The sequence below is a fragment of the Fringilla coelebs genome (assembly GCF_963513975.1).
Source record: "Fringilla coelebs genome assembly, chromosome: 34".
In the NCBI taxonomy this organism is placed as follows: domain Eukaryota; kingdom Metazoa; phylum Chordata; class Aves; order Passeriformes; family Fringillidae; genus Fringilla; species Fringilla coelebs.
This window is the reverse complement of record NC_140060.1, coordinates 185,711-197,638: the sequence shown is the minus strand read 5'-3', so window position 1 is coordinate 197,638 and position 11,928 is coordinate 185,711. Positions and strand designations below refer to the sequence as shown.

Genomic DNA, 11,928 nt, shown 5'->3' with positions numbered 1-11,928 from the left:
GGACGGCGCGGCGGGAATTTTCCGGTTTTAAAGCCGCCGGTTGCCATGAAAATCGTGTTTGTTTCTGTGAGGGAGGGAGGGAGGCGTTCTGCCCGCTGTCAAAATGGCGGCGGTTCCCATGGAAACCACGGGGTGCCAGCACTCAAAATGGCGGCGGTCCCCGTTGAACTAAACGGCTTTGCCCTCACTCAAAATGGCGGCGGCGGCTTCCGGCTCCTTGAGGCCGCTTCCGCTTCCGGCGTTGTGAGGCGGCGCGGGAGCGGGAGGATCGGCGGCGGTCGGTCTCTGTCGCGACAGGATCGCGACCGGGGCCATGTCGGACACGTGGAGCTCGATCCAGGCGCACAAGAAGCAGCTGGACTCGCTCCGAGAGCGGCTGCAGCGGCGGAGGAAGCAGGACCCGCTCGGGGCCGCCGGTGAGGGGCCGGGCCCTGAGGGGCTGAGGGGAACGAAGGGGTTAATGAGGGGGGAGGGGGTAATTAGGGGGTTAATTAAGGGGTAATTAGGGGGTTAATGAGGGGGGAAGGGGTAATTAGAGGGGTTAATGAGGGGGGAAGGGGTAATTAGGGGGTTAATGAGGAGGGAAGGGGTAATTAGGGGGGTTAATGAGGGGGTAATTAAGAGGGTTAATGAGGAGGAAGGGGTAATTAGGGGGGTTAATGAGGGGGGAAGGGGTAATTAGAGGGAGGAAAGATTAATTAGTGGAGCCAATGAGGGGTTACGGGTTAATTAGAGGGTTTAATGAGGGGGGAGGGGGTAATTAGGGGGGTTAATGAGGGGGGAAGGGGTAATTAGAGGGGTTAATGAGGGGGGAAGAGGTAATTAAAAGGCGTTAATGAGAGGGGAAGGGGTAATTAGAGGGGTTAATGAGGGGGGAAGGGGTAATTAAAGAGGTTAATGAGGGGGAGGGGGTAATTAAAGGGGTTAATGAGGGGGGAAGGGGTAATTAGGGGGGTTAATGAGGGGGGAAGGGGTAATTAGAGGGGTTAATGAGGGGGGAAGGGGTAATTAGGGGGGTTAATGAGGGGGAAGGGGTAATTAGGGGGGTTAATGAGGGGGGAAGGGGTAATTAGAGAGGTTAATGAGGGGGGAGGGGTAATTAGGGGGGTTAATGAGGGGGGGAGGGGTAATTAGGGAGGTTAATGAGGGGGGAAGGGGTAATTAGAGGGGTTAATGAGGGGGAAGAGGTAATTAAAGGGGTTAATGAGGGGGGAAGGGGTAATTAGGGCGTTAATGAGGGGGGAAGGGGTAATTAGGGGGTTAATGAGGGGGGAAGGGGTAATTAGGGGGGTTAATGAGGGGTTACGGGTTAATTAGAGGGGTTAATGAGGGGGGAAGGGGTAATTAGGTGGGTTAATGAGGGGGGAAGGGGTAATTAGTGGAGCTAATGAGGGGTTACGGGTTAATTAGAGGGGTTAATGAGGGGGGAAGGGGTAATTAGGGGGGTTAATGAGGGGGGAGGGGGTAATTAGGGGGTTAATGAGGGGGTAATGGGTAATTAGAGGGGTTAATGAAGGGGGAAAGGGGTAATTAGGGGGGTTAATGAGGGGGGAAGGGGTAATTAGGGGGTTAATGAGGGGGGAAGGGGTAATTAGAGGGGTTAATGAGGGGGGAAGGGGTAATTAGAGGGGCTAATGAGGGGGGAAGGGGTAATTAGAGGGGTTAATGAGGGGGGAAGGGGTAATTAGAGGGGCTAATGAGGGGGGAAGGGGTAATTAGGTGGGTTAATGAGGGGGGAAGGGGTAATTAAAGGGGTTAATGAGGGGGGAGGGGGTAATTAGGGGCGTTAATGAGGGAGGAAGGGGTTAATTAGAGGGTTAATGAGGGGGGAAGGGGTAATTAGAGGGTTAATGAGGGGGAAGGGGTAATTAGAGGGGTTAATGAGGGGGAGGGGGTAATTAGGGGGGTTAATGAGGGGGGAGGGGGTAATTAGGGGGTTAATGAGGGGGGAAGGGGTAATTAGGGGGTTAATGAGGGGGGAGGGGTAATTAGAGGGGTTAATGAGGGGGAGGGGGTAATTAGGGGGGTTAATGAGGGGGGAGGGGGTAATTAGGGGGTTAATGAGGGGGGAAGGGGTAATTAGGGGGTTAATGAGGAATTACGGGTTAATTAGAGGGGTTAATGAGGGGGAAAGGGGTAATTAGGGGGTTAATGAGGGGGTAATTAGGGGGTTAATGAGGGGGAAGGGGTAATTAGGGGGTTAATGAGGAGGGAGGGGGTAATTAGGGGGGTTAATGAGGGGGGAAGGGGTAATTAGGGGGTTAATGAGGGGGGAAGGGGTAATTAGGGGGTTAATTAAGGGGTAATTAGGGGGTTTATGAGGGCGGCGGGTTAATGAGGGGTTAATGAGGGGGGAAGGGGTAATTAGGAGGGTTAATGAGGGGGGAAGGGGTAATTAGGAGGGTTAATGAAGGGGGAAGGGGTAATTAGAGGGGTTAATGAGGGGGGAAAGGGGTAATTAGGGGGGTTAATGAGGGGGGAAGGGGTAATTAGGGGGTTAATGAGGGGTCAGAGGTCAATTAGGGGGTTAACGAGGGGTCAGGCATTAATTAGAGACTCGGAATTAATGAAGGGCCAGGGTTTAATTAGAGGCTGGAGGCTAATTAGGGGTCTGTGCTTGATTAGGAATGGAGAAAGTTAATTAAGAATGGGGGTTAATTGAGAATAAGGGTTAATTGAGAGTGGGGCTAATTAATAATAGTGTTTGATTAAGAATGTGTTAATTACTAATAGGAATCAATTAAGAGCGGAGGGTTAACTAACAATGAGGTTAATTAAGAACAGGGAGATAATTAAAAAATAGGGGCTAATTAAGAATTGCTGGTTAATTAAGAGGAGGAGTCTAATTAAGAACTGGAATTGAGAATGGGGGAGTAATTAGTAAAAGGGGCTAATTAATAATAGGAATTAATTAAGAATGGGGTGGTAATTAAGAATAGGGACCAATTAAGAACTGGGTAGTAATTAAAAATAGGGGCTAATTCAGAACTGGGTGCTAATTAAGAATAGGGATTAATTAAGAACTGGGGGGTAATTAAGGGTTAATTAAGAACTAAGGAAAATTAGGAATAATTAATTAAGAATAATTAGTTAATTAAAGTTAATTAAGATGCTAATTAACATAATCTCTCCCCCCACAGACCCCCGCCATGACCTCTCTCTGGCCACGCCCCCCCGCACCTGCAGCCCCGCCCCCTCCGGCCCCGCCCAGCCCGGCCCTACCGCAGGGGGCGTGTCCTCGCTCGGCCCCGCCCCCGGCTCCGCCCCCTCCCCGCCCGGGGGCGGGGCCGAGGGGGTCCCGGGGGAGCCTCCCGAGCCCGACCCCGCCCTGGAGCGGCGACTCCTCCTCCACCTGTCGGACCTGGCCACGCCCCTGCCCACCGACGCCGCCGCCATCCGCAGCGCCATCGCCGGGGTACGCACCTGGGACAGGTGGGACACACCTGGGGGGAGGGGACACACCTGGGGGGGAGGGACACACCTGGGACACACCTGGGGACATCCGCAGCGCCATCGCCGGGGTACGCACCTGGGACAGGTGGGACACACCTGGGTGGGAGGGGGACACACCTGGGGACACACCTGGGACACACCTGGGACACACCTGGGGACACCTGGGACACACCTGGGGAAAGGGACACACCTGGGGACATCCGCAGCGCCATCGCCGGGGTGCGCACCTGGGACAGGTGGGAGGGTGGGGACACACCTGGGACACACCTGGGGACACACCTGGGGAGAGGGACACACCTGGGGACACACCTGGGGACACCCGGGACACACCTGGGGGCACCTGGGACACACCTGGGGACGCACCTGGGACACACCTGGGGACATCCGCAGTGCCATTGCCGGGGTACGCACCTGGGACAGGTGGGGTGGGCGGGGCACACCTGGGGACACACCTGGGGACACCTGGGACACACCTGGGGGGGAGGGACACACCTGGGGACACACCTGGGGACATCCGCAGTGTCATCGCCGGGGTACGCACCTGGGACAGGTGGGACACACCTGGGGGGAGGGACACACCTGGGGGGGAGGGACACACCTGGGGACACCTGGGAGAAAGGGACGCACCCAGGGACACACCTGGGGACACACCCGGGGACACCTGGGGGAAAGGGACACACCCAGGGACACACCTGGGACACACCTGGGGACACCTGGGAGAAAGGGACACACCCAGGGACACACCTGGGGACACACCCGGGGACACCTGGGGGAAAGGGACACACCCAGGGACACACCTGGGGACACACCTGGGGACACACCTGGGGACACCTGGGGGAAGAGACACACCCAGGGACACACCTGGGACAGGGGGAGACACCCAGGGACACACCTGGGACAGGGGGACACACCCAGAGACACCTGGGAGAAAGGGACACACCCGGGGACACACCCGGGGACACACCTGGGGACACCTGGGAGAAAGGGACACACCCAGGGACACACCTGGGGACACACCTGGGGACACCTGGGGGAAAGGGACACACCCAGGGACACACATGGGGACACCTGGGGGGAAGGGACACACCCAGGGACACACCTGGGGACACACCTGGGGACACCTGCGGGAAAGGGACACACCCAGGGACACACCTGGGGACACCTGGGGGGAAGGGACACACCCTGGGATACATCTGGGGACACCTGGGAGAAAGGGACACACCCAGGGACACACCTGGGACACACCTGGGGAAAGGGACACACCTAGGGACACACCTGGGGACACCTGGGGGGAAGGGACACACCCAGGGACACACCTGGGGATACACCTGGGCACAGCTGGGGACACCTGGGACTGGTGGGACACACCCAGGGACACACCTGGGGACACACCTGGGCACTCCTGGGACAGTTGACACACCCCTGGGTAAGGGGGGGACACGCCCGGGTGCTCTCAGGCCCCCAGATCCCAGCCCAGTTCTATCCAGGTGCATCCAGGTAACCCCCAGGTGTATCCAGGTGTCCCCAGGTGCATCCAGGTACCCCCAGGTGTATCCAGGTGCTTCCAGGTAACCCCCAGGTGTATCCAGGTGCCCCCAGGTGTATCCAGGTGTCCCTCAGGTACCCCCAGGGGTCCCTCAGGCACCCCCCAGGTGTATCCAGGTGCCCCCAGGTGTATCCAGGTGCCCTCAGGTACCCCCAGGTGTCCCTCAGGTGCCCTCAGGTGTACCCCAGGTGTCCCCAGCCACCCCCCAGGTGTCCCTCAGGTACCCCCAGGTGTCCCCAGGCCCCCCCCAGGTGTCCCCAGGTATTCTCAGGTGTACCCCAGGTGTCCCTAGCCACCCCCCAGGTGTCCTTCAGGTACCCCCAGGTGTCCCCAGGCACCCCCCAAGTGTCCCCAGGTATTCTCAGGTGTATCCAGGTGTCCCTCAGATACCCCCAGATGTATCCAGGTGCTCTCAGGTGCATCCAGGTACACTCAGGTGTCCCTTAGGTGCCTCTCAGGTGTCCCCAGGCACCCCCCAGGTGTATCCAGGTGTCCTTCAGGTACCCCCAGCTGTATCCAGGTGCCCCCAGGTATATCCAGGTGTCCCTCAGGTGTATCCAGGTGTCCTTTAGGTACCCCAGCTGTATCCAGGTGCCCCCAGGTATATCCAGGTGCCCCCAGGTATATCCTGGTGCCCCCAGGTATATCCAGATACCCCCAGGTGTATCCAGGTGCCCTCAGGTGTATCAAGGTGTCCCTCAGATATCTCCAGGTGTATCCAGGTGCCCCCAGGTGTCCCTCAGGTGCTCTCAGGTGTATCCAGGTGGCCCCAGGTGTATCCAGGTGTCCCTCAGGTGTATCCAGGTGTCCTTCAAGTGCCCTCAGGTACACCCAGGTACACTCAGGTGTTCCCCAGGTGTCCCCAGGCACCCCCCAGGTACCCCCAGATGTATCCAGGTGTTCTCAGATGCACCCAGGTACTCTCAGGTGCCTCCCAGGTGTCCCCAGGTGCCCCCCAGGTGTATCCAGGTGCCCTCAGGTGTATCAAGGTGTCTCTCAGATACCCCCAGGTGTATCCAGGTGTTCTCAGGTGCACCCAGGTACACTCAGGTGTACCCCAGGTGCCTCCCAGGTGTCCCCCAGGTGTCCCCAGGCACCCCCCAGGTGTATCCAGGTGTCCCCCAGGCCCCCCCAGGTGTCCCCAGGCACCCTCCAGGTGTATCCAGGTGTCCCCCAGGTGTCCCCAGGCGCCCCCCAGGTGTATCCAGGTGTTCTCCAGGTGTATCCAGGTGTCCCCCAGGCACCCCCCAGGTGTCCCCAGGTGTCCCCAGCCCCCCCCCACCCCCCCTGACCGGCGTCCCCCCCTCACCTGCCGGCAGGGCGACGCCCAGGTGACGCTGCGGGCGGTGGAGAGCCTCCTGCACAAGTTCGCGGCGCAGGAGCTGATCGAGGTGCGCCGGGGGCTGCTGCACGACGGCCCCGCCCTCGTCACCTGCGCCGACCACTCCAAGCTGGCCGCCATGGCCGCCGCCTCGCTGGCGGGGCGGCGCCGCGGGGCGGAGCCGGCGGGCGGGGCCGGGGGCGGGGCCGGGGAGGGGAAGGAAGCCAAGCGGTGCCGGCGGGCGGCGGCGGCGTCGGACGTGGACCTGGAGATCGAGAGCCTGCTGAGTCAGCAGTCCACCAAGGAGCAGCAGAGCAAAAAGGTGAGGGCGGGGCTCGGGGGGTGGGTGGGGTTTGGGAAAGGGTGGGGGGTGGGGATGGCAGGGTTTCAAAATGGCGGGGTTCAAAATGGCGGTGTTCAAAATGGCCGGGTTTTAAGATGGTGACATTTCAAAATGGCAGCGTTTCAAGATGGCGGGGTTTCAAAATGGCGGCGTTCAAAATGGTGGGGTTTCAAAATGGCGGCGTTTCAAAATGGTGGGGTTTCAAAATGGCGGTGTTCAAAATGGTGAGGTTTCAAAATGGCGGTGTTCAAAATGGTGGTGTTCAAAATGGCGGGGTTTCAAGATGGTGGCATTTCAAAATGGCGGCATTTGAAGATGGTGGGGTTTCAAAATGGCGGGTTTTCAAAATGGCGGTGTTCAGAATGGCGGAGTTTCAAAATGGTGGCACTTCAAAATGGCGGTATTCAAAATGGTCAGGTTTTAAGATGGTGGCACTTCAAAATGGTGGCATTTCAAGATGGCGGGGTTTCAAAATGGCGGCGTTCAAAATGGCGGGGTTTCAAAATGGCGGTGTTCAAAATGGCCGGGTTTCAAGGTGGTGGCGCTTCAAAATGGTGGCATTTCAAGGTGGCGGGGTTTCAAGATGGCGGCATTTCAAAATGGCGGCATTCCAAGATTGCGACATTTCAAAATGGCCGCATTTCAAAATGGCGGCATTTCAAAATGGCCGCGTTTCAAATTGGTGGCATTCCAAGATGGTGGATTTCAAAATGGCCGCATTCCAAGATGGCAGCATTCCAAGATGGCGCCATTTCAAAATGGCCCCATTTCAAGATGGCGCCATTTCAAAATGGCCCGATTTCAAGATGGCCGCATTCCAAGATGGCCGCATTCCAAGATGGCGTCATTTCAAAATGGCCACCATTTCAAAATGGCCGCATTTCAAGATGGCGGCATTCCAAGATGGCGGCATTTCAAAATGGCGGCATTTCAAAACAGCCGCATTCCAAGATGGCGGCATTTCAAAATGGCCGCCATTTCAAAATGGCCGCATTTCAAGATGGCGGCATTCCAAGATGGCGGGGTTTGGGTAGGGTAAAACTACGGATGGTGGGTGGGGTTTAAGGGTGGTGGGTGGAGTCTTGAAATGATGGGTGGGGCTCAAAGGTGGTGGGTGGAGCCTAGAAATGGTGGGCGGGGTTTAAAGATGTCAGGTAGAATTTAAACATGGTGGGTGGGGTTTAAGGGTGGTGGGTGGAGCCTAGAGATAGTGGGCGGGGTTTAAAGGTGGTGGGTGGAATCTAAAGATGGTGGGTGGAGTTTAAATGTGGTGGGTGGAGCCTAGAGATGGTGGGCGGGGTTTAAAGGCGGTAGATGGAATCTAAAGCTAGTGGGTGGGGTTTAATTGTGGTAGGTGGAGCCTAGAAATGGTGGGCGGGGTTTAAAGGTGATAGATGGAATCTAAAGGTGGTGGGTGGGGCTTAAGGGTGGTGGGTGGAGCCTAAGAGTGGTAGATTAAGCCTAGAGGCGGCGGTAGGCAGAGCCAAGAGATGATGGGTGGGGTTTAAGAATGGTGGGCGGAGCTTTAAGCTGATGGGTAGGGTTTAAAGGTGGTGGGTGGAGCCTAGAGATGGTGGGTGGGGTTTAAGGGTGGTGGGTGGAGCCTAAGAGTGGTAGATTGAACCTAGAGGTGGTGGTGGGCAGAGCCAAGAGATTATGGGTGGGGTTTAAGAGTGGTGGGCGGAGCCTTATGCTGATGGGTGGGGCTTAAAGGTGGTGGGTGGAGCCTAGAGATGGTGGGCGGGGTTTAAAGGTGATAGATGGAATCTAAAGGTGGTGGGTGGGGCTTAAGGGTGGTGGGTGGAGCCTAAGAGCGGTAGATGGAGCCTAGAGGTGGCGGTAGGCAGAGCCAAGAGATGATGGGTGGGGTTTAACAGTGGTGGGCGGAGCCTAGCGGTGTGGGGCGTGGTTTAACGAGGTGGGCGTGGCCCCCAGGTGAGCCAGGAGATCCTGGAGCTGCTGAACACCACGACGGCCAAGGAGCAGTCCATCGTGGAGAAGTTCCGCTCGCGGGGCCGCGCCCAGGTGCAGGAGTTCTGCGACCACGGCACCAAGGAGGAGTGCGTCAAGGCCTCGGGCGGCGAGCGGCCCTGCCGCAGGCTGCACTTCCGGTACGTCTGGGGTGAATTACTGGGGTTTTGGGGGGTTTAGTTGGGGTTTTGGGGTGAATATCTGGGGTTTTGGGGCGTTTATTTGGGGTTTTGGGGCCTTTAATTCAGGTTTTGGGGAGGAGTGCCTCAAGGCCTCAGGCTTCGGGCCTGCACTTCCGGTCAGTCTGGGGTGGATTATTCGGGTTTTGGGGTGAACATCTGGGGTTTTGGGGCTTTTATTTGTGGTTTTGGGACGTTTATTTGGGGTTTTGGGGCGTTTATTTGGGGTTTTAGGGCCTTTAGTTCAGGTTTTGGTGAGGAGCGGGTCAAGGCCTCAGGCCTACGGAGTGGGTCAAGGCCTCAGGCCTCAGGCCTGCACTTCCGGTCAGTCTTGGGGGAATATTTGGGGTTTATTTGGGGTTTTGGAGGTTTAATTTGGGTTTTGGGGTGAATATCTGAGGTTTTGGGGTGAATATCTGGGGTTTTGGTGAATATCTGGGGTTTTGGGGCGTTTATTTGGGGTTTTGGGGAGGAGCGCGTCAAGGCCTCGGGCGGCGAGCGGCCCTGCCGCAGGCTGCACTTCCGGTACGTCTGGGGCGAATTGTTGGGGTTTTGGGGCTTTAATTGGGGTTTTGGGGTGAATATCTGGGGGTTTGGGGTGTTTATTTGGGGTTTTGGGGCGTTTATTTGGGGTTTTGGAGAGGAGCGGGTCAAGGCCTCAGGCCTGTGGAAGTGCTGCGTCAAGGCCTCAGGCCTCGGGCCTGCACTTCCGGTCCGTCTTGGGGGAATATTTAGGATTTTGGAGCATTTATTTGAGGTTTGGGATGATTATCTGTGGTTTTGGGGTGATTATCAGGTGTTTTGGGGCGTTTATTTGGGGTTTTGGGGCGTTTATTTGGGGTTTTGGGGAGGAGCGGGTCAAGGCCTCAGGCCTATGGAGTGTGTCAAGGCCTCAGGCCTCAGGCCTGCATTTCCGGTCAGTTTGTGACGAGTTATTGAGATTTTTGGGGTGGTTATTTGGGATTTTGGGGTTTAATCCAGATTTTGAGGGGCTTATTTGGGGTTTTGGGGCCTTTAATTCAGGTTTTGGTGAGGAGCGGGTCAAGGCCTCAGGCCTATGAAGTGTGTCAAGGCCTCAGGCCTCAGGCCTGCACTTCCAGTCAGTCTGGGGTGAATGTTTGGGGATTTAATTCAGATTTTGGAGGTTTAATTTGGGTTTTGGGGTGAATATCTGGAGTTTTGGGACGTTTATTTGGGGTTTTGGGTGTTTATTTGGGGTTTTGGGGCCTTTAATTCAGGTTTTGGGGAGGAGTGCCTCAAGGCCTCAGGCCTCGGGCCTGCACTTCCGGTACGTCTGGGGCGGATTGTTGGGGTTTTAGGGCTTTAATTGGGGTTTTGGGGCGTTTATTTGGGGTTTTGGGGAGGAGCGGGTCAAGGCCTCAGGCCTGCGGAAGTGCTGCGTCCAGGCCTCAGGCCTCGGGCCTGCACTTCCGGTCAGTTTGGGGCAAATTATTGGGGTTTTGGGACTTTTAGTTAGGGTTTTGGGGTGAATATCTGGGGTTTTGGGGTGAATATCTGGGGTTTTGGGGCGTTTATTTGGGGTTTTGGGGCGTTGTTTTGGGGTTTTGGTGAGGAGCGGGTCAAGGCCTCAGGACTCAGGCCTGCACTTCCGGTCAGTCTTGGGGGAATATTTGGGGTTTATTTGGGGTTTTGGAGGTTTAATTCGGGTTTTGAGGTGAATATCTAGGGTTTTGGGGCCTTTATTTGGGGTTTTGGGGTGAATATCTGGGGTTTTGGGGTGAATATCTGGGGTTTTGGGGGGTTTAGTTGGGGTTTTGGGGAGGAGTGCGTCAAGGCCTCGGGCGGCGAGCGGCCCTGCCGCAGGCTGCACTTCCGGTACGTCTGGGGCGAATTACTGGGGTTTTGGGGCTTTAATTGGGGTTTTGGGGCTTTAATTGGGGTTTTGGGGTGAATATCTGGGGTTTTGGGGCGTTTATTTGGGGTTTTGGGACGTTTATTTGGGGTTTTGGGGCCTTTAATTCAGGTTTTGGGGAGGAGTGCCTCAAGGCCTCAGGCCTCGGGCCTGCACTTCCGGTCAGTCTTGGGGGAATATTTGGGGTTTATTTGGGGTTTTGGAGGTTTAATTTGGGTTTTGGGGTGAATATCTGGGGTTTTGGGGCCTTTATTTGGGGTTTTGGGGTGAATATCTGGGGTTTTGGGGCATTTAGTTGGGGTTTTGGGGCGCTTATTTGGGGTTTTGGGGAGGAGTGCGTCAAGGCCTCGGGCGGCGAGCGGCCCTGCCGTAGGCTGCACTTCCGGTACGTCTGGGGCGAATTACTGGGGTTTTGGGGCTTTAATTGGGGTTTTAGGGCTTTAATTGGGGTTTTGGGGCGTTTATTTGGGGTTTTGGGGCATTTATTTGGGGTTTTGGGGCCTTTAATTCAGGTTTTGGGGAGGAGCGCCTCAAGGCCTCAGGCCTCGGGCCTGCACTTCCGGTCAGTTTGTGACGAGTTATTGAGATTTTTGGGGTGGTCATGTGGGATTTTGGGGTTTAATTCAGATTTTGGGGTGATTATTTGGGGTTTTGGGTTTTTATTTGGGGTTTTGGGGCCTTTAATTCAGGTTTTGGGGAGGAGCGGGTCAAGGCCTCAGGCCTGCGGAAGTGCTGTGTCCAGGCCTCAGGCCTCAGGCCTGCACTTCCGGTCAGTCTGGGGTGAATGTTTGGGGGTTTAATTCAGATCTTGGAGGTTTAATTTGGGTTTTGAGGTGAATATCTGGGGTTTTGGGGGGTTTAGTTGGGGTTTTGGGGTTTTTATTTGAGGTTTTGGGGTCCATTTTTCCTCCCCCAAACCCCCATTTTACCTTCAAAAAATTCAAATTTTTCCTCAACAAAACCCCATTTTTCCTTTCTTAATCCCCCATTTCACCCCTAAAAAAATTCAGATTTTTTCCCTAAAAATTCAGATTTTTTTCCCAAAAATTAATATTTTTTTTTTTTTACCAAAAATGCGATTTTTCACCCCAAATTTCGTCCCAGCCGCATCATCAACAAGCACACGGACGAGTCTCTGGGCGACTGCTCCTTCCTCAACACCTGCTTCCACATGGACACCCAAATCCCCCAAACCCCCCCCAAATTCCGGATTCCAAAAAATTCAGTTTTTTCCCACCAAAA

The 11,928-nt window shown here is 55.9% G+C and overlaps 1 protein-coding gene across 1 annotated transcript; it reads left to right on the top strand.

Moving 5' to 3' along the window:
• Window positions 1–311: 311 nt before the first annotated feature.
• On the top strand, window positions 312–11,863 carry METTL3 (methyltransferase 3, N6-adenosine-methyltransferase complex catalytic subunit; the record flags this gene model as incomplete). Its single annotated transcript, XM_084224185.1, has 6 exons — window positions 312–416; window positions 3,141–3,245; window positions 3,288–3,415; window positions 6,319–6,642; window positions 8,599–8,774; window positions 11,791–11,863. Coding segments are annotated over exons 1-6 (909 nt in total), but the record flags the coding sequence as incomplete, so codon positions are not given.
• Between the last annotated feature and the right edge of the window lie 65 nt (window positions 11,864–11,928).